We start from the raw sequence: 22,665 nt of genomic DNA, 5'->3' as shown, positions 1-22,665 counted from the left end.
TAAAATGAAAATAAATCCAAACAGCTTGGCAACATCAATCACATTACTGTGCATGTTGAGAGATTTGTCAGCTATGGTTTTAATGTTTAAATTAACTTTTTGCGGAGCACCTAAAGATTGTGCCTTACCGTTAGCAGCGCCCTTAGACTGCCAAAGGCATCCGCTTTCCGGTCACAAGATCAAAAGCCAAACCAAACCTTACCCCATACCAGCAGGTGGCACTGTTGAACTCATCATTGCAGGACACTTACACAAAAACTATACAACATATTTCAGCAGGAATTTCAACAAAACAAAAGTTATTATTACACCCGTTACTCATACATATATATGTGTGTATATATATATATATATATATATATATATATATATATATATATATATATAATAGCAATGCAGATTTGTCATTTTTATTGATTCAATTTAAAATCATGGACGAATACAGTATGCCTCGTACTGTACCTCTGATTGGAATGACGTCACAATATACCGCCACTTCCAAGTTTTCCAATACTGAGACGCAAGAAAACAACAGTGGGCGACATGAACGTCAGTGGATAGAAAACGACGTTATCGTTCGTTTGTCGTTAGATCGTGTCATAAACACCAGAAGAACTATTAAAAGCATAATGTGGACAAAACTTAACATAGTTTGGGTGAGTCTTCGACTACGAACAGGTGTAAGAATGAGCCAAGATTGGATGCTAGCTAAAGCTAAAGTAGCGAAATGATGCTGTGCCTTGTCAGCTGGTCGTCTTGTATTTTGTTAAAAACTTGTTTTTAATTCAAAGTGCAGACAGAATTGCTGTTTTTTTGTACTAATGTAGGCAGACCAGGTAGGTACATGTGTGCCTTACGACATGAGCAGGGAGTGGAAACGTGTCCCCAACCTGCAGGTGACACGATCACTAAACCAAGGTAAGATCATTTAACTCCTATATATTTATATCTAAAACCGCTTAAATTCTGAATTATCAACAAATGAACTCCCTCATACCTCCACCTCTTGAACAAGGGATGTCAATTCTGGACAGTAAATGTAATGATTACCTCAAAAGACAATGCTTAATTGACGTTTCCCGGAAACAAAAAATGAAATTCATTTTACATTTGTTGATACTGTTAGAAATAGATGGAGAACTGTATCTTTAAAATTACCTATACCCCCAAAAGTTAAAGAAACACGCATCAAAATTATAAACAATATCGATCAATCAAATGATTTAATTAATATCACCTTTTAAATTTGAAGACAATATCTGCTAATTTTGCCACAGTTATATAGAAACCATGAGCCTTATATTCTTCTCATGTCCAATTATACAAGAGTTCTGGCTGAATGTTCAGTCAGCTCTGACTTCTGTCATCTCCACTTATCCTACCAACTTGACTAGAGATTATATTTGGATTCATTTTACAGGACAAGAATGACGAAAATGCAATGAATTTTATCTTAAGTACAGAGAAAGTTTTCGTTCACAAGTATAAACCTGGGTTTTGGAATTTTGTCAGTGAATTTGTTTTATTATTTTAATCTTTGAGTTTGATGAGAACTCCCAGTGTCCAAGGGATGTATAATATACTTTGAAATCTCCCCCTTGTATTGAATTTAGGGCAGCACGGCGGCGCAGTGGTTAGCACTTGTGCGGCACAGTTCATGTCATGGGAACCTGTCGTGGGTTCAAATCCAGCTCCAGACTTCCTGTGCGGAGTTTGTATGTTCTCCCCGTGCTTGCGTGGGTTTCCTCCGGGCACTCCGGTTTCCTCCCACGTTCCAAAAAAACATGCATATCAGGTGAATTGGCCGGTCCAAATTGTCCATAGGTGTGAATGAGTTGTCTGTCCCTGTGTGCCCTGCGATTGGCTGGCAACCAGTTCAGGGTGTCCCCTGCCCACTGCCCGGAGATGGCTGGGATGGGCTCCAGCCCCCCCGCGACCCTAATGAGGATAAGCGGTATGGCTAATGAGATGAGATGAGAAGTCATAATTAATATTTGTACTTTTGATTTGTTTACTTTTTCTCTTATGTTTTCTTAAAACTGGTTAACTTTGTATTATTTTTGCACTTTTCATGCCAATTTTGTTTGTATTTGCAATCTTAAATTAAAAAAAAAATCGTTAACAAAACTTTATGATGGACGATAATATATGATTGAATTTAGTGGTTTGCACAGTGGCTTATCATCATGAAATTAGCTTACAGCGCATGCGCCAATTTGACGTTGCCTCTCGATGGTAACCCGGAAACTGAAAGTATACACATCCGCCATTTCGCTAACTCCGAGCAGACGACTAAGCTAGCGTGGTAAAGGCCCACGGTGTCGATTGTTTGATAATTACACAATTTGTTTTAAGTAAACGCGAACCAAGCTAGCATTATCAACAGTCTTTGAAACAACGTGCACCATATTTGCTGTTTTGGAGCTTTTTTCACCCACGCTCTCGCAGAAAGATGGCGGATGCACCTTACTTTCGTGAGTGATGTGTTTCAATGTTCTGACTTATACTTTCTGGTGCCTTGTTTATTCAGGCTCTATATCGTCCAGGGAGGTTAGATGCTCTGATTACATTGCTACAGAAGGTAAACCCTTTTGCCCACGGATGCTGTTTTTGTTCTCCAAACCTCCATTCACATTATATAATCACAGTATAACGAACCTCAAAGTAGCTTGCTCGTGTCTATATATATTTATTACAATTTTAGTATAAATATTTCAAAAACACGATATAAACAGTTGGTCCGTTTTAACATATTGTATTTTCCGCACTATTAGCTGAATCCCTTAAAATAGTCTTTTGTCACATAGTTTTCATATATAGGCCGCACTGAACTGCAACGCACATTGAAATGAAACTACCAGTTTCGTGCCGACCAAAATCGCCAAACATTTTATACAAAGGGAATTAAACCTAGGTCGCAGTGGTAAGAGCCCTTATACCCAACTATTAGACTTTTACAGATGACACATTAAATTTAATTCCTATTGCAGTGGATCAGGAGGTAGAGCGCTCGTCTTGGGATCAAGAGATCGCAGTTCGAATCCCGGCTCCTCCGTGTTACATGTCGAAGTGTCCTTGGGTAAGACACTGAACCTCTAATACCCCCAATAAGCAGGTTAGCGCCTTACATGGCTGCATGGCCGCTATTGGGAAATGTGAAGCACACTGTAAAGCGCTTTGGGAAGTCTTGACTTGAAAAGCGCTATATAAATGTAGATCATTTCATTATTGTTAGTAATGAGATAACCGCATCTGGTAGTCTACTGAATAATTATCGTTGCTGTTGCATCCAATGTTTAGGTCAGCAATGTTTGCACAAACCTGGTAGTATATTGTAAAACCATGTGTAGTACCGCACATGTATAATTACTGTATGCATTTTAAATCTTATCACCATATTTTGCAATGTATACGGCGCAACGGGTTATAAGGCGCATTTTCAAATATCTGGCCTATTTTAGGCGGCATGGCGGATGAGTCGTTGGGGTCACTGTTGTGAGGTCATGGGATCGAATTGCATGTTCTCCCCATGCTTGCGTGGGTTTCCACAAGGGCTCTCAGGTTTTCTCCCACATTCTAAAACCATGCATGTCTGGTTAACTGGCCCGTGTAAATTGTACCTAGGAATGAATGTGCGAGTGAGTTGTCTGTCTCTGTGTGCCCTGCGACTTTTTTTATGAATCAGGTATGTAAATAGTGTTGTTTTCTCAAATGTCATCTATATATATTTTTAGATACCTCTATCAGGGCTGCATGCAGATCCTGTAGGTTCAAAGCCAGTGGCTCAATAAAAATTCCACAATCCCTGTGTTTCCTAGCTGCAATTTCACCAAATTATCATCATTTTTGTGGTTTTATATTGACGCATATGTGTGATTTCAAAAACCGTTCGTGCGTTAAACAAATTCTAAAAATTATTGATCTTTCAGAACATGATGACCGCGCTGGCTCCGGCAACCGCAACCGGAAGGGCCGACATTCCAATAAAGGTCGTGGCAATGACCGCTTTCGCAGGGACCGCCAGCATCCTGGTGGCCGAGGTGGAGGAGGCTTTGGGAATCCAGGACCGAGATCCAGATTTGAAGACACTGATGGCGATATCACAATGAATGACAACAGTCAAGACAACAGTCAGAGCAGATTGTGAGTGCTGCTGATTTATAGCAGAGCTGAGCGTGATGGTAAAGCAGGGGTCAAGAACCTTTTCGACCCAAATTGCCATAAAAGTACAAATATTTTGTTGATTTTTTTGTTTGTTTTTGAGAGGGAGCCACACCATATTAAAAAAAAAATCAACAAATCTACCAAACCTGCTCTCCAGACAAAACAAATTCTTCAGAGCATTTCATATCACTGTGTGACATTTGGTTTCATAAAATCTGTGAAAATATAATGCCTGAGCCTGTGTCCCATATAAATATAACACTTAAAATTCGACTTCCGCCCGCATTTACTTAAGAGTGTTGAGGCTTATTTTGACTGTAATTTTGTGCAGAATAATGGTTTCAAAACAAGGTGCAAGTTTTTTGCAATTGTCACAAAATATTGCTAACAAAGGTACCAACGCATTAGCTTCAGTGCAGAAAGTGCTGGGTGAGGTGTGTGTATTGCTCCGCCCATTCCTATAGTTCACCTAATCAAACTGCTCTAGGTGCTTTGCTAGAGGTTTTGTTTTGGGTTTAAGTATATTCTATCATAAAGTTTTCCAGCAATGAACATTCATTGTTCCATGAGCTTCCATATAAGGGATTATTAACCGATATGCAGCCAAAATGGGATCTGTTGGTGTGACACCTTGACTGTAAACTGTAATTTAGAACATGTCCTTTACTGGACTGTCTCAGAAAATTAGAATATTGTGATAAAGTTCTTTATTTTCTGTAATGCAATTAAAAAAACAAAAATGTCATACATTCTGGATTCATTACACATCAACTGAACTATTTCAAGCCTTTTATTATTTTAATATTGCTGAATATGGCTTACAGCTTAAGAAAACTCAAAAATCCTATCTCAAAATATTAGAATATCATGAAAAAGTATACAAGTAGGCTATTCAACTAATCACCTGAATCATCTAATTAACTCGAAAAACCTTGCGAGGGTTTCCTGAGCCTTAAAAACACTCAGCTTGGTTCAGTAAACTAAATCACTGCTGATCTGACTGCTGTCCAGAGGACCATCATTGATACCCTCCATCAGGAGGGTAAGACACAAAAAGAAATTTCTCAAAGAGCAGGCTGTTCACAGAGTGCAGTTTCAAAGCATATCCACAAAAAGTCTGTTGGAAGGGAAAAATGTGGCCGGAAACGCTGCACAACCAAGAGAGAATTTGGGGGAGCTTCAAAGACAGTGGGCTGAAGCTGGAGTCCAGGTATCAAAAGCCACAGTTCACAGACGTGTCCGGGAAATGGGCTGCAATAGCCGTATTCCCATGGTCAAGCCACTTCTGAACTCAAGACAACGGAAGAAGCGTCTGACTTGGGCTATGGAAAAGAAGCACTGGACAGTTGCAGAGTGGTCCAAAGTCCTCTTTTCAGACGAAAGCAAGTTTTGCATTTCATTTGGAAGTCAAGGCGCCAGAGTCTGGAAAAAGGCTGGAGAGGAGCAAAATCCAAGTTGCTTGAAATCCAGTGTGAAGTTCCCACAGTCAGCAATGGTTTGGGGAGCCATGTCAGCTGCTGGTGTTGGTCCACTGTGTTTCATCAAGTCCAGAGTAAATGCAACTGTGTACCAAGAGATTTTAGAGCACTACATGCTTCCATCTGCTGAAAAGCTCTATGGAGATGAGGATTTCATTTTCCAGCATGATCTGGCACCTGCCCACAGTGCCAAAACCACCAGTAACTGGTGCACTGACCATGGCATCACTGTCCCTGATTGGCCTGCTAATTCCCCTGACCTGAACCCCATCGAGAATTTGTGGGGTATAGTTAAGAAGAAGATGAAATACACCAGACCTACAAATGCAAATGAGCTGAAGGCCGCTATCGAAGCATCCTGGGCATCAATAACACCTCAGCAATGCCACAGGCTGATTGCCTCCATGCCACGCCGGATTGATGCAGTAATCCGTGCAAAAGGATTCCCAACCAAGTACTGAGTGCATCAATGGACATTTTCAAATGTTTGATTTAGTTTTGCTGTTATAAAATTATTTTTTTACTCGGTATGAGGAAGTATTCTAATATTTTGAGATAGGATTTTTGAGTTTTTTTCAGCTGTAAGCCAAAATCAGCAATATTCAAATAATAAAAGGCTTGAAATAGTTCAGTTGATGTGTAATGAATCCAGAATGTATGACATTTTTGTTTTTTTAATTGCATTACAGAAAATAAAGAACTTTATCACAATATTCTAATTTTCTGAGACAGTCCAGTATATACTGGACTGAACCCATTTGACAGGCAGAAATGTCTCTGCTTTGCACATGCAACAATACACTCAGATAATAGCACTTAAATGAACAATTGCTCCCTTATAGCCCCGAGCTATATAAACTCAAGAAAAGAGCCATATATGCCTGCGACCCATAGGTTCCCAGTGTTCAGTTTTACCTCTGAAAAGTGATGGGTCCCGGGCACTCGCATGCTCAAAATTTTATGGGTCCCAACAGATTTATGGGTCCCCCAAATTTTGTGTTATCAAGGTTGAAATTGTAAATCGGCGACAAATATATAAATCTATATAATCATTCAGTTTTAATCATCAAAATTTATTGGTAATACAAATCAGTTATCACTTGAAGATTTTTCAGTTCACAACAAATATTGTACATTATACAAAATAATATTGGTGAAATATTTATATTAATCTATATTTTGATTCAGTTTTAATCATCACAGTTAATTGGTAATGCAAAGCAGTTATCGCTTCAGATTTTTCAGTTCACAAAAATATTGCACATTATACAAAATAATATTGCTGAAGTATTAGTCTATATATTCATGCAGTTTTAACCATCACAGTTAATTGGTAATACAAAGCAAGTTATCACATCAGATTTTTCAGTTCATATATTCTTCGTGGTTTGCTGTCCCGCCACAGTTGCAATGCCTTCTCAAGGTCCAATCCATTATCATCCTCCTCATAGCGTAACCAGAAATATAATTTAGTCCATTTTGGCAGAAAAGTCCTTTTCTTGCTAGGAGTATTCTTTTGTTTATTTTCTTTCGTTGAATCGTTCGCTTCAACACACGTGTTTTCCTAACCACCGCAATCTTACGAAGAATTTCTCCGCCGTTTTTTCGTGCCGGAATTATTGTAGTTATTACTTTCTGCATCAGGTTTCGACTTATTACTGACACTGAAGAAAGTACCAATTTTGTGTTGATTTTCACCTTACCTTGACGACAACCACCACAACAATGACGTAATCTCGAAGCAACGAGATCTCGTTGGTCGAGTTTGGCGTGCAGACAAAAGCTCGAACCGCGAGACCAAAACATCAATGGCGGATCTGCCTGCTGAAAAGTTTGGGGTGCGGTAAATCTTTGTTTTAAAAAAAAGTAATCGGTTAATAATGACAATCTTGTGTCAAGAAAGTTGCGTCTTGGGGACACACGTTGATTTGACACTATGCGTCCCCAGCAAAAACGATGGGTCTAGGACGCAGGTACGCGGGCAAGCGAGAACACTGGGTTCCTGACCCCTGATGTAGATTAATAATGACAATCTTGAGTATTTGAGATTTAACCCTTCAACGTCCCTATAAAATTTACTTAAACCCCAATCAAAGGGGGGGGGCTCCGCCCTGGTTTATTCCTGGACGCTGGCTATTTCAGCTGAAAATGAAAATCTCCATTCTGATCCCTGTTTTCTGGACTGTCCTGGATATACCTAAGCTATATTTGCGAACATTTACCTAATTTGATGAAGGCCAGGGGACATAATTTATGAGGTATGCCAGCTTTATAGTTTTGGGGTATTTTGTTTCAGAATGATCGTGATGCTTCTGTTATGACATTTTGAAATGGTCAGAATATCTTGAATCCCAAGAGTTGAAGGTTTCCAATTAATGAAGCATCACATAGTCAAGTGACTGGTACTATCATACAGATACATATTTGTTTATTAAAAGTCGGCGACCACAGGTTAATGAATGATTATAAGTGCTTAAATATTTTAAATTCAAAACGCGGTCAATTTGTTTGGGGGAAGAACTGTTATCCAGTTTAATCACTAACGTTAACCACTCCTGTCAAAGATCTTTAGTAAAGGTCGCCCAATTATTAGGCGGGCTAATTATCGGCCCCAATATTTTGGAAATTTACTGATAATGGTATCAGAATTTTTAATTACTCAATAGGTTGATTATTTAGGCTCAGGTGTATTCAAGACTTTCTCCTGCCTTCTGTCTTGGTTGCTATCCACCCCGCGCCTACTGATTGGAAAAGTGGCCGGGGGCAGAGCCACTAACGCTGAAGCTTTCTGGACCGTATTGGTCAATCGTTAATCCTTATGTCCCCTGCAGAAAATATTGTAGTCGTCTAAAACTTATTTAATCTCCTACATTTGTCTTTTATCTTGTTTTATTTATTTTTATTTTATCAGCACCCCTTATGGGAGACCCTTTCGAAAAGACGGCCGAGACCGGAGGCAAGGCAAAGGAGGTGGTAACAGAGGAGGCTTCAGAGCAGACAGGGGTGGTGGAGGAAGCCGAAACCGTGGCACTTGGTTCAAAGTGACTGTGGGTGATATTTAAGTTCATATCATACATATGTTTCACTTTTTATTTCGTAACAATAATGTTCATTTTCGTTGTTTGTTTATTTAGATTCCACATGGAAAAAAATATAACAAGAATTGGTTATTGGGTGCACTTCAAAACCTCTGCTCTGTAACTTACACTCCAGTTCAGGTATGTATCGATTGAGACAATTAGTATTTTCATGTCTCAATTCACTGATGTCAGGTACAGACGCTGCTCTACTTACGAATGAGACGATTTTTAGTAAGTTGAATTTGTTCATAAGTTGCTCCAGTGCTTTAATTTGTATGGAGCGTATGTTTAAGGCTTTTATAAGTAACCCTTATTGTTTTGAAACTGAAAAAAAACGTTTGATAAAATAATATGCTCTATAACGTTACAAAGCAGGCTGAATGATAAAGCGTAATACTGGGGGGGAAAAGCTACACATTTGGCTTTGACATTCTGTGGTCTGTGAAGCCCTTGGAGACTTCTAGTGATTAAGGGCGTCACATATAAACATGACTTGAATATAAAGTTTAAAAAAGTGAAGTTTAACTTACTTTTGGAAGAGTCAGGCAACTTCCTCCTCCGCGGTTAAAAGTAGAGGGTATAAAAGCGATCCAACCATTTTCTCAAACGCATCAAGCTTTCTTATTCCACTTTCATTTCAAAAGAAATGGCTCGCCTCTTTAAGCTTTACACCAACCATATCAAATGGATGCATGAGATATTAGACAATAAAAATGTCAAGGTTCTTGGCGTGCTAGAGATACAGTACAGTGTTTATACACACAAACCAGGAAGTAGAAGCTGGATTTATTCTTCGGGGTGGATAATGGGTGACCTCACAGCGCCACGCGGCATAAAGAAAAACTACAGCACTGTCCTCTTTGGGAAAAGGGTGCACACAATACAAAATCAGCAATGTCTGGATATTTTTCGACATCCTGAAAAAAAATGTTCGTATCTACAGTTTTGCATAAGTCAAATGTTCGTATTAGATATTAGGGGAATGTCTGTAAAGACAATAATAATGTAGAATGTGTTTTGTTTTAATGTATTTTTTACTGGTTCACTTTCTTTCAGTACCACGTTGATCATCACAGAGCCCATTTTTATGTGGACGATTCTCTTGCAGCCAATGCTCTTCAGAAATGCTCCCATAAGATCACTGACACAGATGGTTTCAAGGTGTGTTATTTAACTTAATTTAAAATTATATAGTGATGTTTCTTAACATGTTCATTGAGCTTTTACACACGTGATGTTGACTTTCTTGAGGTGGAAGTCCACGTCAATCCCAGCAATCCACCTAATTTCCTACTGTCTGACTTGAGGCCCGAGGATATTGAGCATTTGAAGGTATTTTAAAACTGTTTAGAAAGAAGAAGAAAACAACACTTCAAATGTAGACAAAAGTACATTGACATTCTGACATTCTTCAAAATATTATTTGCCCAAAAAAGCAGGGATTGCTTTAACCTCTTTGCTATGCAGACCATACACATATGTACATTTAACAACCTAATAACTCATTATTTTATTTAATTCAGTATTTTAATAGCCTTAATTAAATACCATTAAAAAAAATAGCACACTCTTTGGAACTCCAAAAGTCTTAAGCGCATGTGTTGTATAATTTGAATTTATCAAAATGTGTGATATCAATTTATTTCTGTAACAGCAATGTATGGCAAAACGTTTTGACGGCTCTCAACAAGCTCTGGATTTGAACAACATCAGAACTGACCCTGGTAAGGTCACATTCCCACAAATTAGTTTCAGCAGTGCCCTAGTTTCAACACAGGTTAAATTCTATACACTTTTATTTGTTTATAATTACCAATTGACTGCTTTTATATGAATTAACATGCTAAGCATTAATTGTCAGGTTGTCTGAAATGTGTAATCATATGTTATTGTAACAGATCTGGTCTCCCATAATGTTGAAGTTATCCTGAATAGGAAAACAAATATGGAAGCTGTCATCAAGATTATTGAAGAGAACATTCCAGAGGTATGTTAAAAAAGTATATCATAAAAGTTGTTTTTTTATATAATTTGTCTGACCCTTTGTCTCATAATGATATGTCATTCCTCTCATCTCCAAATTCTAGCTGACTTGCTTGAACCTGAGCAACAACCGTATCCAAAAACTGGATGATCTTACTGAATTGGTTACAAAAGTACCTAATTTGAAGAGTCTCAACCTTTCAAGCAACGAGGTGACCGCAGATATCACATATTCTTCATCAACATGTTTTTTTGTGTTGTATTTTTGTTTTCACCACAACTATGACAATGTTTATGTTCAGCTGAAGTTTGACCGGGATCTGGACAAAATCAAAGGACTTAAGCTAGTGGAGTTGTGGCTTGTCAGAAACCCGTTGTGTGACCTCTTCAAGGACCAGGCTTCGTATATCAGGTTAGTTAACCATTTCTGAAAATCAAATTATGAATGTTGCGGGGAACGCAAAAGTATCAAAGTGCCTTCCAAGATGACATATCCAGAACGGTGTCCAAAGACAAGATAGGAGCCTCTGTCTGAACTAAACAATGTCTTATAGCCCAGCAGGGGACAGTGACTGGATTAAGCAGAGACATGTTATTTAAATAATTCCTTGTTTGGTTTCAAGAGCTAATTTATTTGCAGGTCACTCAGTTCCAGATTCATTACTTAATGAAGACACTTATTCTATACGCCTATATCGTCATTTTGTGTCTTGTGGCAATTGACATTTCCTGCTTGTTGCTAGTTTTTTTTCTCTAAAGTCCAGGACTATAACCTTTTTGTGTATTTTCTATTCTGTCTGTGAGAAATTTTTTGTCAAGCCTTTTATGTTTTTAGTTGTGCTGGGCCCGAGCTCCCCTTGCTGAAATCCGCTGCAAAGCAACCCTTAAAGAGCAAAGCAATAGCACAATGACATTAATTTGCACATTTGAAATAAGGTTTTATAATAATATGACCTGCTGTTGAAACCCATGGACGATCTTGAGCAGTACTCCACCACAACGTTGTATTTTATTAGGGCATAGACCAATGTCCTAACTTGCCTATGGAGAGGTTAACAAAAATGCACTACGAGTGACTTCCCTCGACTTCTAAATCCTTTGCTCATTCGGCTTCCCGTATCAGGCGGGTATGGAAGGCTGGATAGCCCATGACGGGTAAGATCCCACCTCCAAAACTTTGGGACAACCTAAGGCAGGCACAGTCACGATTACCCAGCCTCAGTCTCGGTGTGCGTGACCTCACGCCACCTGTGAAGGAGAGGGACTGAACAGGAGAAGCCAATGAGTGATGGAGCACATGTTCGTCAGAGAGCAGTGATGTGCACACTGTTTGTCTTGTCATTGAAAAGGATGAGTTTGCTTGAAAAAGCCCCTGCTTAAAGCATTCTGAACTGGATATTGAGGCTTTACCTTGCCAGAAGAAGTAAGACACTTCCTCTTCCATGCTGCTGGAGACGGTCGCCGAAAAAAATAATCATGCTAAGCAATGTATCACTAGTCTGATCTCCTTAAAGACTTAGTCATGAGCCTATTCAATACGAATGTATGTTTATGAGAATAATAAGATTGCTGAGTTGAGTACTAATTTGACTTAGCGGCTAACAGGGGGATAATGCAAATGGATCAGCAGAGGGGGCAGGGACTGGCTCAAGCTGAAACCAACTTTTCAAGTCATTTTTTTTAGTGGATAATCACTGAGCAAGAAGCCTCCTCATGCTGAGTTCTGATCTTGCTTATCACTTCATCTTCTTTCCTCTTTGTGCAGGTTTTCAAGTAGCACATTTGTCTCCCGTTTGAGTGTGTGTCACTAAACACAGATTTTGGCTTTACAATTATAGAAAAGGGAACCCGCAGAATTCCAGTGCAGTCTTGTCAGGCTTGCCCAATGTGATTTTTGAGTGTGTTTGTATGTATGTGCTTCTAGAAAAGTGTGGTTGTCGCTTCCCCATGTCCATATTGGGGGAGAAGGTGAGTATACCTTCGGGTAAGTGCACCTGGGGGTGGGACGAGTGTCACAGTATGGGTCTTGAAAGAATAAGTCGTGCTTACGTGTGTCAATTTCCAACCTGTTTGCGTAAAATAATGAAATCAAGTATGTTATTCCGAAAGGTTTATTTGGCAAATTGTTTTGTATGAAATAAAATGTGTCTTTTAGATGATGAGTTTGCAAAGTACTTTTCTAGGAACAATATATGATGGTAATCTAAGCTATTTGTTTTTCTACATTTGTGCCAGTGCTATGCGTCAGAGGTTTCCCCGCCTGCTGAAACTGGTATGTCTACTTAACAATTTTTCAGTCTGCTTTATGATTCAGATCACTTATTTTGTTTTGTTACTCTTGCTTAAACTTCACATTAGACATTGATTTATTGAAATAATATTGATTTGATGGTATCTCTCCTAATGCACTCGTTCTGCCTTTTTTCTGGTTAGGGTTTTCTAGAAGGGGGAAAAATTAACTCATCCAACAAAATGCAGCAGTTTTGATAGATTTTTATTATGCTTTTATTGAAAAGCTCACTGGATCTAATAAGCTTGATGTGTTCTGTTTTTTAAAATGAGAAAATATTCAAACGGTCCTTTTCATTTTAAAGTTATTGTAAGCCACAGCCTTCCTATTTGCAAATTTTATAACCAATGCCTAGTCATGATATGTTCTCATATCTAGAGGCATGCTGGCACAGTAAAATAATTTTGATATTTCCTCTGGATAATTGAATTTAGATTTAATGCTTATGACATGCTGCCTTTGCGTGAATTTTGATATTTTAATCGTTTAAATTGATTTCTTTGGCGTATTTTTTAGGATGGTAATGACCTTCCTCCGCCCATCGGTTTTGATGTTGAAACACCAACTACCATCCCCACTTGCAAGGTTGTTTGTTTATTGCAATGTGTTTGAAGACATTAGTTTTCAATTGGCCAACCAGATGCCTTCTACATTGCCTATTCTGCTATAATACTTGTTTCGCATTTCAGGGAAGTCATTTCGGCTCGGATGAAATCAAAGGACTCATCCTTAGATTCTTACAACAGTAAGTTTTTATCTGATGACGACATACATAACTTGGCGTACACAAATGCTTTAACCTGTTTTCATTAATTGTGTCAGGTACTACAGTATATACGACTCTGGGGATAGGCAGCCTCTTCTAGATGCTTACCATGATGGGGCATCTTTGTCCATCACGATACCTTTTTCCGCCCAAAACCCTTCGAGGTAAAATACCAGAGTAAAACGTCAACATTTGAGTTTATATCGCAAATATTTTAAGCGAGTTCCATTTGGGGCTGTAATGAGCCCTACAAAAGTTTTTCTGCTATGCTTTTTATGTAATCCACCCCATATTCTCCCGCTTTATTCTCCCTTATCCATTTTATTCATATTTTAGGTCGGTTCTGGGAGAATACCACAAAGACGGTCGCAACCTCAAACGGATCAGAGACTCCAGTAAGTTTAGTAGTCTCGCCATGATTTTCTATCATTAAAAGTTTGCGAATGTTCTTAAACAGCCTATCTATGCGGGTTATTTACAGCGATGCGCTTTAAATTGCTAAAGCACACGCGCCTCAACGTTGTGGCTTTCATTAACGAGCTACCCAAAACTCAACACGACATTGCCTCTTTTACAATAGACGTCAATACCTACACCGTAAGTACTTTTTTTGTGTGGCCACGTTGACCAGTTATTTTATTATTTTAACTGTTTTCTACTCTACAGAACACACTACTTTCATTTACTGTGAGCGGAGTCTTCAAAGAAAGTGAGTTTATTTTTGCGTTATCTCCTCAAATGTCCTACTCTCAAGGAAAAAATTGAGAAAAACCGGGCACTGCTCAATAGGGTGTGCCGCTCAATTTGAGGAAAAATTAAGACTTTTGTGCGCCTTTCGGTTGTGAAAATAGGGTAATATAGCAAATCCTTTGTAAAGGCACTTGAAAAAAATCTTTGTGTAATCTGTGCTTTTGTTACAAAGTGTTGATTAATGTTCTTTTTTTGTTGGTTTTTAGTTGCTGTCAACGGAAAATCTCGAGACTCCACCATGGCTTTCTCTAGAGTTTTTATTACAGTTCCTGCAGGGAATTCTGGGTAAGGTTCCTTTGTGCATAGATTTCATGAAAAAAAAGTATTGTCTTTTATATGTGTTTCAGTTTACTTACAGGGTTATTTTGTTGATCAGATTTATTCCAGACTGAGGCAACAATAAATTTATTTATTGAGCTTTCACAATTTAATTATAATCAAAGATTTTTTTTCTTGTACCGTATTTTCTGCACTAAGTGTAACCCCCAAAAATAGGTCTTTAGTGATACTTTTTTAGATACATGGTGCACCAGACTATAAAGCGCATGAAACTAAAACTATAGTAAGGGCTAGGGGTGCACTGAAAAAAGATAGGAACTATATAAGTGCATTGATTGATCAGTCAAAAATATATTGCTGATGACAATTGATAAAATTGGATGCTACTGAAACCTGGATCGTGGCGGGGAGAGCGCGATATCCTACCCATTTAACTACTAATCACATAGCAGCACATGAAAAATAATGTGTTCTTATGTAATCATCACACTATTAGTCACAGTAACCATGTTGTTCAGGTTCTTATTGGGCCAGGCCGCGAGACTATTGTCATTGACATTAAACTTATCCACTGAAATTCCATATTGGATTGCAGACAAACAAAGGGTCCTCAAATTACATTAGATTCTGACTGAATAAAGAGAAAGGCACTGTGGGAAGTAATTTGGTCAACCTGAAATATATACATAAATGCATGCCCACTTGTATTCAACAACATTTGTCACTTTCAATGCTTAGTTTGAGGTAAGAACCACATTTTACACATTTTTAATCACCGTTTTCTCATTTCTCTAAAATTTGTACCTAGTACTGTACCTTGTATAGTGTGATATTGTGATAAGACATATTGCATTTTCCTACAACATTTATGTCCGGGTGCCCAGGTGGGTAGTATTAGTCGCTCTTACCGTTACTATCCAGATTTGAATTCCCATTGCCATCCACCATTGTTCTGCAATCGTGATCAATAACAGCTCAAATATGGTTATATAGAGGTATTTATTTCCAATTATATATATTTTTTCTTTAAGGTGCACTGGATTGTTAGGTGCACATTCAAATTTCTGTCAAATTTGGAGGTTTCTTATAGTCTGGAGAATGTGGTACTTTAAATGTTCTGCGCAATATCAGACAGTTGGGGTAAATTAACTTCCATGTGTTTGTACAGAAAGATGACTAAGTGATTTTGGTCGATGCATGACAGTACTCGAATAAATTGTGACCACAAAATGAAATGCATTGTGTGCAGCCTTTGCATCGTCAACGATCAGCTCTTCATCCGAACGGCCACGACGGAAGAGATTCGCAAGGCCTTCGTGGCGCCTGCTCCGACGCCATCTTCCAGCCCCGTACCCACATTGACCGCTCCTCAGCAGGAGATGCTCACGGCCTTCTCGCTAAAGTCAGGCATGAACCTGGAATGGTCTCAAAAGTCAGTATCATAAATCTGCAAAGTATGTTCTCGGGGTTTTCCTGTGTCTAAACATCGATTTCTTATCACAGGTGTTTACAAGACAATGAGTGGGACTTTAACAAAGCAGGACAAATATTCACTCAGTTACAGGTAACATGTGACTTAAGTTAAAGTAGAATTTGCCAACCCTTAATAGATGACACTAAAATACTGTTCTTTTGTCTTTTGACAGACGGAGGGCAAAATCCCAGATGTTGCATTCATTAAATAAAACGGTTAATTCCTACTTTCTAGAAAATAAAAAATGATTAATTTGTTAATCTGATAGTTTTGTATTGTTAATTTTGCCTCCTTTGTAAAGATTTGATTGTCGTGGTTTTGTTTTAGCCGCCAAAGATATCCACAACTATTAGGAATTCAGATTTGATTTTTTTTACTATTCTTTCTGTATAGATATTCCTTTCGTTGTATTAAAAACTTTGCCAGTACTTTGAATTTTGTTGTTCTTGTCTAATGCATTAAATAGATCATGGATTTCTTGTATTATGTACTCCTCAAATGAATTGTCTTGCTCTTTTCCAGCTAATGATTTGCATTGATTTGCTTGATCATTTTTGTTTTGTTTCTTTGTAATTTTGGGGCTGCCCTAACTTAGGAGCGGTATGGAATTTGGAACTGTTTTACTCAGTGCTGCCATCTGTTGGCTTGTATAGCTTCAGTCAGCTCCTTATATTGCACGTGCAAGTATGTGCATTCCCTAGACACGCTTGGATAAATTATTTTTTCATCTTTCTTGGGGATTGGGTTTGGTTTGGACTCTACTTGAAGCTTGGGGAGTAGTATGAAGCACTCTCCAGCCCTCCCCCCTATTCTTCCTGCATAATGTGTCCTACCCCGAACAGCTCTTCTAGATATAAGATATAGTATTTCACAAAAGTGAGTAAACCCTTCACCTTTCAGTAGATTTTAATCATCATCTTTAGATGAACATCAGTGTAGAAAAATCGCTTTGACACAAGGTAAGGTAGTCTGTGTAAAGCGTATATAGCAGTGTAAATGTATTTATCCCCTTTAAAAAAAACTCAAAATATAGCAATTATTACCTAAATCCCTGGTTACAAAGGTGAGTACAACCTCAAGTAAAAGTTCCTTAAATTGAATATTTTGTGTGACCACAATAATTTTGCAGAACCACCTCTTGGGCATGGATTTCACCAATGCCTCACAAATTGCCCCTAGAAAGCTCTTCCACTCTTCCATGACAGAGCTAGGGTATATTTGAAATCTTGTGCTTCACCTTTCGCTTGAGGATGCCCCAAAAGATATCCTATTGGGTTTAGATCTGGAGATATGCTTAACCAGTCCATCCTTATTACTCTTAGCCCCTTTAAAAATGCCTTGGTCATCCCAGAAGTGTATTGAGGGTCATTGCCCTGCGAACCAGTTTCTGGAGGGGATCATTTTCTCTGCTCCAGTCTTTCACAGTACCTGCTTGAGTTCGAACTCCCTAACTCCAGTTGCACTTATGCAGCCCCAAACTATGACATTCCCAACACCATGCTTGACTTGAGGCACAACACAAAAATGTTTGTACTCCTCACCTGGTTGCTGCCACACATGCCTCACACCATCTGAGCCAAAAATGAATCATTGTCTCATCAGACCAGAGGATATTTCCCAGTAAGCCATGGCCTTTGTTGACAGGCTTCTTTTCATTGTGTCAAAGTGATGTTCTGTTAAACATTTCAATGAAATCCCTGAAGAAATGTGAGGGCTGTACTTTTGTGACATGCTGTTGGCGAGTGGAAAATATAGCATATGTTAGGGCTTTTTGTATTTAGTTCGGCATTGATATCTCTCTAAACTTTTTAAAGACACCTCAAATGACACACTCAACATTTAAATTTTTGGATGGATTTTATCACTAGGAAGTGCTAGATAACAGACATTTTCCTTTTGACTCGTGATTCCTGCTTAAACTATTAAGATTAGTCTTGCACTTAGCACTACATTACTTTACATCACCAACCATGAGGTTGTACACGTTAATCCGGGATAAAGGGCAGTAGGTTTGTGGGTCAGTCTTCTAACACAGCAGGTGCGGTTCCATTTGTGATCTGTGTGCACATGTCTCCAGCCGTCACATACAGTAAAGATGATGAATACGTAAGTTCTCAACTGTTCTGACTTGAGGACCCACTGTCCCACCCTGATTGCAAGCTGCCTCCAAAATCAAGAAAAAAGATTCTCAAATGAAAAGAATTGTGCAGATTAAAGCAGAAGTTAGAATATATTCACCTTTTTATGAAACAAAACAAGGTTAATATTCCAATTAATGCTCAATGAGCTGCATTTTTAAGGTACAGTGTTTAATATTTGGCAATCATTAGATGCCGCTGCATTGTGTAGTGCAACTAAAAAGGAGAAGGAAGAATACAAACTACAGAGACCCAAGGTGACCAAACCGCAACATTTTGCTTCTCTTTTTGGGGTAGGGGTTTGAGGCTATTGGTGGTACCCTTGGCAGAAAGATGGTGGACAATCAAAAATAATTAAAAAAAGGAGAGAAAAAAAACGGGGGAGCATGGCTGCTAAGTGTCTAGCGTGACTGGCCCATGGTGCGGCGGTCCATGGTTATATTCCAGCTACCGGCCACACGGTGTGAAGTTTGTTCCAAAAACATGCATTTCAGGTTGAGTGGTGGGTCCAAATTGTCCCTAGGTGTGAGTGAGACTGGCTGGCAACCCTTTCAGGGTGCCCACTGCCTGAAGACCTCTGGGATGGGCTCTGGCACTTCCATGACCCGAGTGAGGATAGGCGGTGGAGGAAATGGATGGGAATAAAAGGGTTTGAAAAGGTTTAAAGGGTATCATGGCAGCAAGATAGCCAACAATCATGTTGCGCCAAATAAATACAAATGTCTAAAAAATGTTTACATTTATATGCAGGTTTCATAGTCATTGAAAATTTTTGAATTTTATTGTTGTGTTTTCAAGTAATGAAAAGTGATTGAGTTTTGGATGAACTGCTTGTTAATACTGTAATTTGTGGCAATGTTTTACAAGTCCGCTTAAAAGTAACTCTGGTGGCCTCGCTTTGCCATTGCATTTTTGCATCTATAGTGATTAACTGCAGCCGGCATTAGTTTGTACGGCATTGTCCTTTGAAGTGTTATCGCCCCCAATGGGTCATGCCCAAGAGGGCAAGTGCCAGCTACACCTAAACAGGGAACTATGAAATGTTTATTATTGCAATAACTATGTATTATGAGCCATGCAAAAAGGTAGTGTTTCTCAGTTTAAATTGTTTAGAACCACCTGCAACTGAAGCCCAACACTCATATGGGATGAGATTCATCTAAAAAACACATACAGTGGGACCTCGCTACTTTGCGGTTCCACGTTCGCGGGTTCAGAGCTTTGCGGGTATAAAAATAATTAAATAAAATATATATTTTTTTTAAAATACATTTTTTAGGCATTTTTGAAGGGGCGCCTTTACTTCGCGGATTTTCACTTTTTGCGGGTGGTTTTGGTCCCCATTAACCGCGATAACCGAGGGATTACTGTATTCGCAATTTACTCAAGATCTAAAACTGATGCCTTGAAAAATAGGCACTCAATATTAAAAATTGCGTACGTAAATCTCAGATATTTGTGGCGCTGCAAAATACATGATTCACAACTATTTTTTTCCTATAATGGTTCTAGAAAAAATAGAAAATTGGCTTTGAATGATTCTTAAAACGTGCTTGAATTTGGCCATAAAAAGGTGTACGATTCCTGTATATGAGAGTTTTGCTTATTCAAATCCATGTTGTTGTTTTTTTGTATCAATCTTTTTACCGCTAGGATGTGCTAAAAAAACACAAGTTCCGCTAATGAATTCCAAAACGCTTCACTTTCAGTGGCTTTGTTTTCAACATCCTAAAATCCATATCTCGAATCTGTATCATACTCAACTTTGGTAAACAAACTTAAGCCTACTGGTCTTTTTCTGTAGTATGAAATGGCGAATGTGTCGAATTGACGCTGGAAACTTGCATTTGCATAGAATTATTGCCATCTCCAATAAGGAGCTTATAAGTATTATCAAACACTTAAACCTGCAAAATGGGAGGAAATTGTCCCTGCATAAAATCTATTCACATTTCATCAGTATATTCCAATTATTTTCAGAGATGCATTTTGAAGACAGCATGTCTTGTCATCCTTAGTTGTGACCAATGTTCCCTCTAATTTTCCACAAGTCTGAGCATTCACACAAAGTTGGTGAGCAACGATTGAAACAACAGTGCGCAACAGCAATCCCAAGTGTGGCAACCAAGTCATTATCAAACATGTCCAAAACTTGACATCACGTTACATTTTGCTGAGTTTCCTGCAATGCACATTTTTTTACGTTTGAATGAATTGACTAATGTATTATTGCAAAGGTTGTACGGCCTACAAATGTCATTTGTTTTTACAACAATTCTTTCACAAGATTTCCATTTCTTTATTTTCCTGGTATCTTTTGTCGCATAATACTAACATTCTTGGGGGCTTATTTAGTCGGTTGCACGATACACAACTGTATTTAATCACATTTTTTAGTGGAAGTACAATGTTGGCAACAAGATTGACTTGGTATAATTGGAAATCATTTGAATGCAACACAAACTTTTTCTTCTTTTTCCCAGTTTTTTTCTAAATCCCTTTTTAAAAATCTCATTGTGTTTATTTTTTCCAAGCTGATACTTTTTTTATTTTTGTTCTCTATTTCCTTTTTTTCCCTTTGTCTATTTCTTATCTTTTTCTTTGGCTTTTTTCTGAATTATTCCTTCTTATTTCTCTTCCTTTTGTTTCTTTTTTTCTCAGCTTTTCTCTACTTTTTCATTTTGGTATTTTTTTTCTTTTTGGGTCTATTCCCCCTTCCTTTAAGTCATTTTGTGCATGATTTTACATAATATTTGGTCATATAGGGATGAAAGAAGCAAAAACAACTTGAAGAGCCGTTTAAGACCCGAAAGAGTCGGTTCCTTTTAGTGAGCCGAGCTAAAGAAGCCGGTTCTCGAAAAACTCTAAAAACTCACACATGCAGTTTAGAGGGAACATTGCGCTGGATAGATTTTCTTGTACACTGAGAATGTGCAGGCAGTGCGCGATTGCGCACGCGCGCAGCTTCGAGGGAACACTGGTTGTGACATAATTGGAGGAAGGAACACCAGCACCCGATAAACGCGAAGCCGGACGGGAATTAACCAAGGCTCACTGCAAAACCTGTGCTAACGCCTGGCTAGCCGGTTAAAAAACATCCAGTTAGCCCTCAGGCTAAATGTGAGCATACAACAAAAAGTGGCAACAGCTATGATAATAAACACAAAGCTGGTCAGTAATAAACGAAATGACATGGCAAACCAGTATGCTAGCCGGCTAAACAACACAGGTGCCACCTTGGAGCAAACAAAACACGAAGGTAGCCCCAACGCTAACGCGGAGCTAGCTGGACAAAATTGCACCAACAGCGTCACACAATGCGAAAAACATAAAGAAAATGCCACAATTGCAACCTAAGAGGAAGCGATGGCAGACAAAAAAAACGCACGCTGTACCAGCGACAGATAAACTTACCCCACCAAGCTGTTGGAGGTCAAAGCATGCAACTCTGACATTCCGTCACAATGCCCTCAGTGACATGGTAAGCAGAGTTTTAATTTCCCCAAGCAGAAATAAGCGGTACACAATCCCTGCTCACTACAATCGCTGTCTGTTTCGTAGGTGGCCTCATATGTTGGGTTAATGGGAGTCCCCGGGGTGAAAGTGTTGTGTTCCTTCAATGATGTCACAGCTCTATAGGAAACAAGCCGGATGGGTCAAATTTTGAGACTAAATTTCTTGTGTCCCCAGGTGCGTGGAATATTTTGCATTATATTTGCATTATCGTGGGTAGGAATAACTTCTGTGCCTAATTGAAAAAAAGAGTCTGGTACTCGTACAAACTTCCTCTTCGTGTTTAAATTGATAGTTGGCTAAATATAGTTTTTTTAGAATGGTATCACAGATTACTTTACGATATAAGAAATTGCTTACCCTTTCCTTCCCTGAAAATTTAAAGTTGCAGCGTGACTACGAACATATGACACACATTGAACAGTTTAAGCCCAAACAGACCAAGTGCCTGCTTCAGGGTGTTCATTTCTATTCTTAGTGGAATTTTACTGTAAATTAAAACATGCAAATTTCAATTCCAGTGAAAGCCTCATACCTGTCAACCTGTGTTTTTGCCGTACACAGTATGTTTATTATGCATTTTAAGACGTGTACGACGTACAAGAAAATCTGTACGGAAAACCGCAAATTTGTCAATTATGGGTACCATCCCGTAAACACTGACTATCACGAAACGGCAAATCAATCAAGTCTAACGAGTTTGCTGCGGAAGCCTCTATCGGTATGTTTTTTTTGTTGCAAACGAAGCGA

The 22,665-nt window shown here is 38.7% G+C and overlaps 1 protein-coding gene across 3 annotated transcripts; it reads left to right on the top strand.

The window, feature by feature from the left end:
- Positions 1-524: 524 nt before the first annotated feature.
- On the top strand, positions 525-16,692 carry nxf1a (nuclear RNA export factor 1a). Of its 3 annotated transcripts, XM_088344818.1 has the most exons (23): positions 525-656; positions 828-918; positions 2,531-2,581; positions 3,930-4,143; positions 8,554-8,689; positions 8,777-8,860; positions 9,779-9,883; positions 9,974-10,054; positions 10,377-10,446; positions 10,621-10,709; positions 10,810-10,917; positions 11,008-11,117; positions 12,941-12,977; positions 13,512-13,580; positions 13,685-13,740; positions 13,818-13,925; positions 14,098-14,156; positions 14,243-14,358; positions 14,428-14,470; positions 14,718-14,796; positions 16,040-16,222; positions 16,294-16,354; positions 16,437-16,692. In XM_088344818.1, exons 1-23 carry the CDS (start codon positions 630-632, stop codon positions 16,473-16,475), a joined length of 2,016 nt encoding a protein of 671 aa, XP_088200944.1. In that variant the 5' UTR covers positions 525-629; the 3' UTR covers positions 16,476-16,692. The 3 variants fall into 3 exon arrangements, with proteins under 3 accessions (XP_088200944.1, XP_088200945.1, XP_088200946.1); XM_088344819.1 differs by lacking the exon at positions 2,531-2,581 and having other exon boundaries at positions 526-656; XM_088344820.1 differs by lacking the exons at positions 525-656; positions 828-918; positions 2,531-2,581 and adding an exon at positions 2,224-2,474.
- Positions 16,693-22,665: the final 5,973 nt, after the last annotated feature.

This window comes from Urocampus carinirostris, chromosome 9 (genome assembly GCF_059441175.1).
Source record: "Urocampus carinirostris isolate Australia breed hairy pipefish chromosome 9, RoL_Ucar_1.0, whole genome shotgun sequence".
In the NCBI taxonomy this organism is placed as follows: Eukaryota; Metazoa; Chordata; class Actinopteri; order Syngnathiformes; family Syngnathidae; genus Urocampus; species Urocampus carinirostris.
Note: the sequence above shows the minus strand (reverse complement) of the source record. Positions and strands in the feature narration are given on the sequence as shown.

Coding starts and splice junctions, on each gene's coding strand:
- nxf1a (XM_088344818.1), top strand. CDS start 630: ATGTGGACAAAACTTAACATAGTTTGG. Junction 657..827: donor CAAAACTTAACATAGTTTGG/GTGAGTCTTCGA, acceptor GTACTAATGTAG/GCAGACCAGGTAGGTACATG. Junction 14,797..16,039: donor GTTCCTGCAGGGAATTCTGG/GTAAGGTTCCTT, acceptor CATTGTGTGCAG/CCTTTGCATCGTCAACGATC.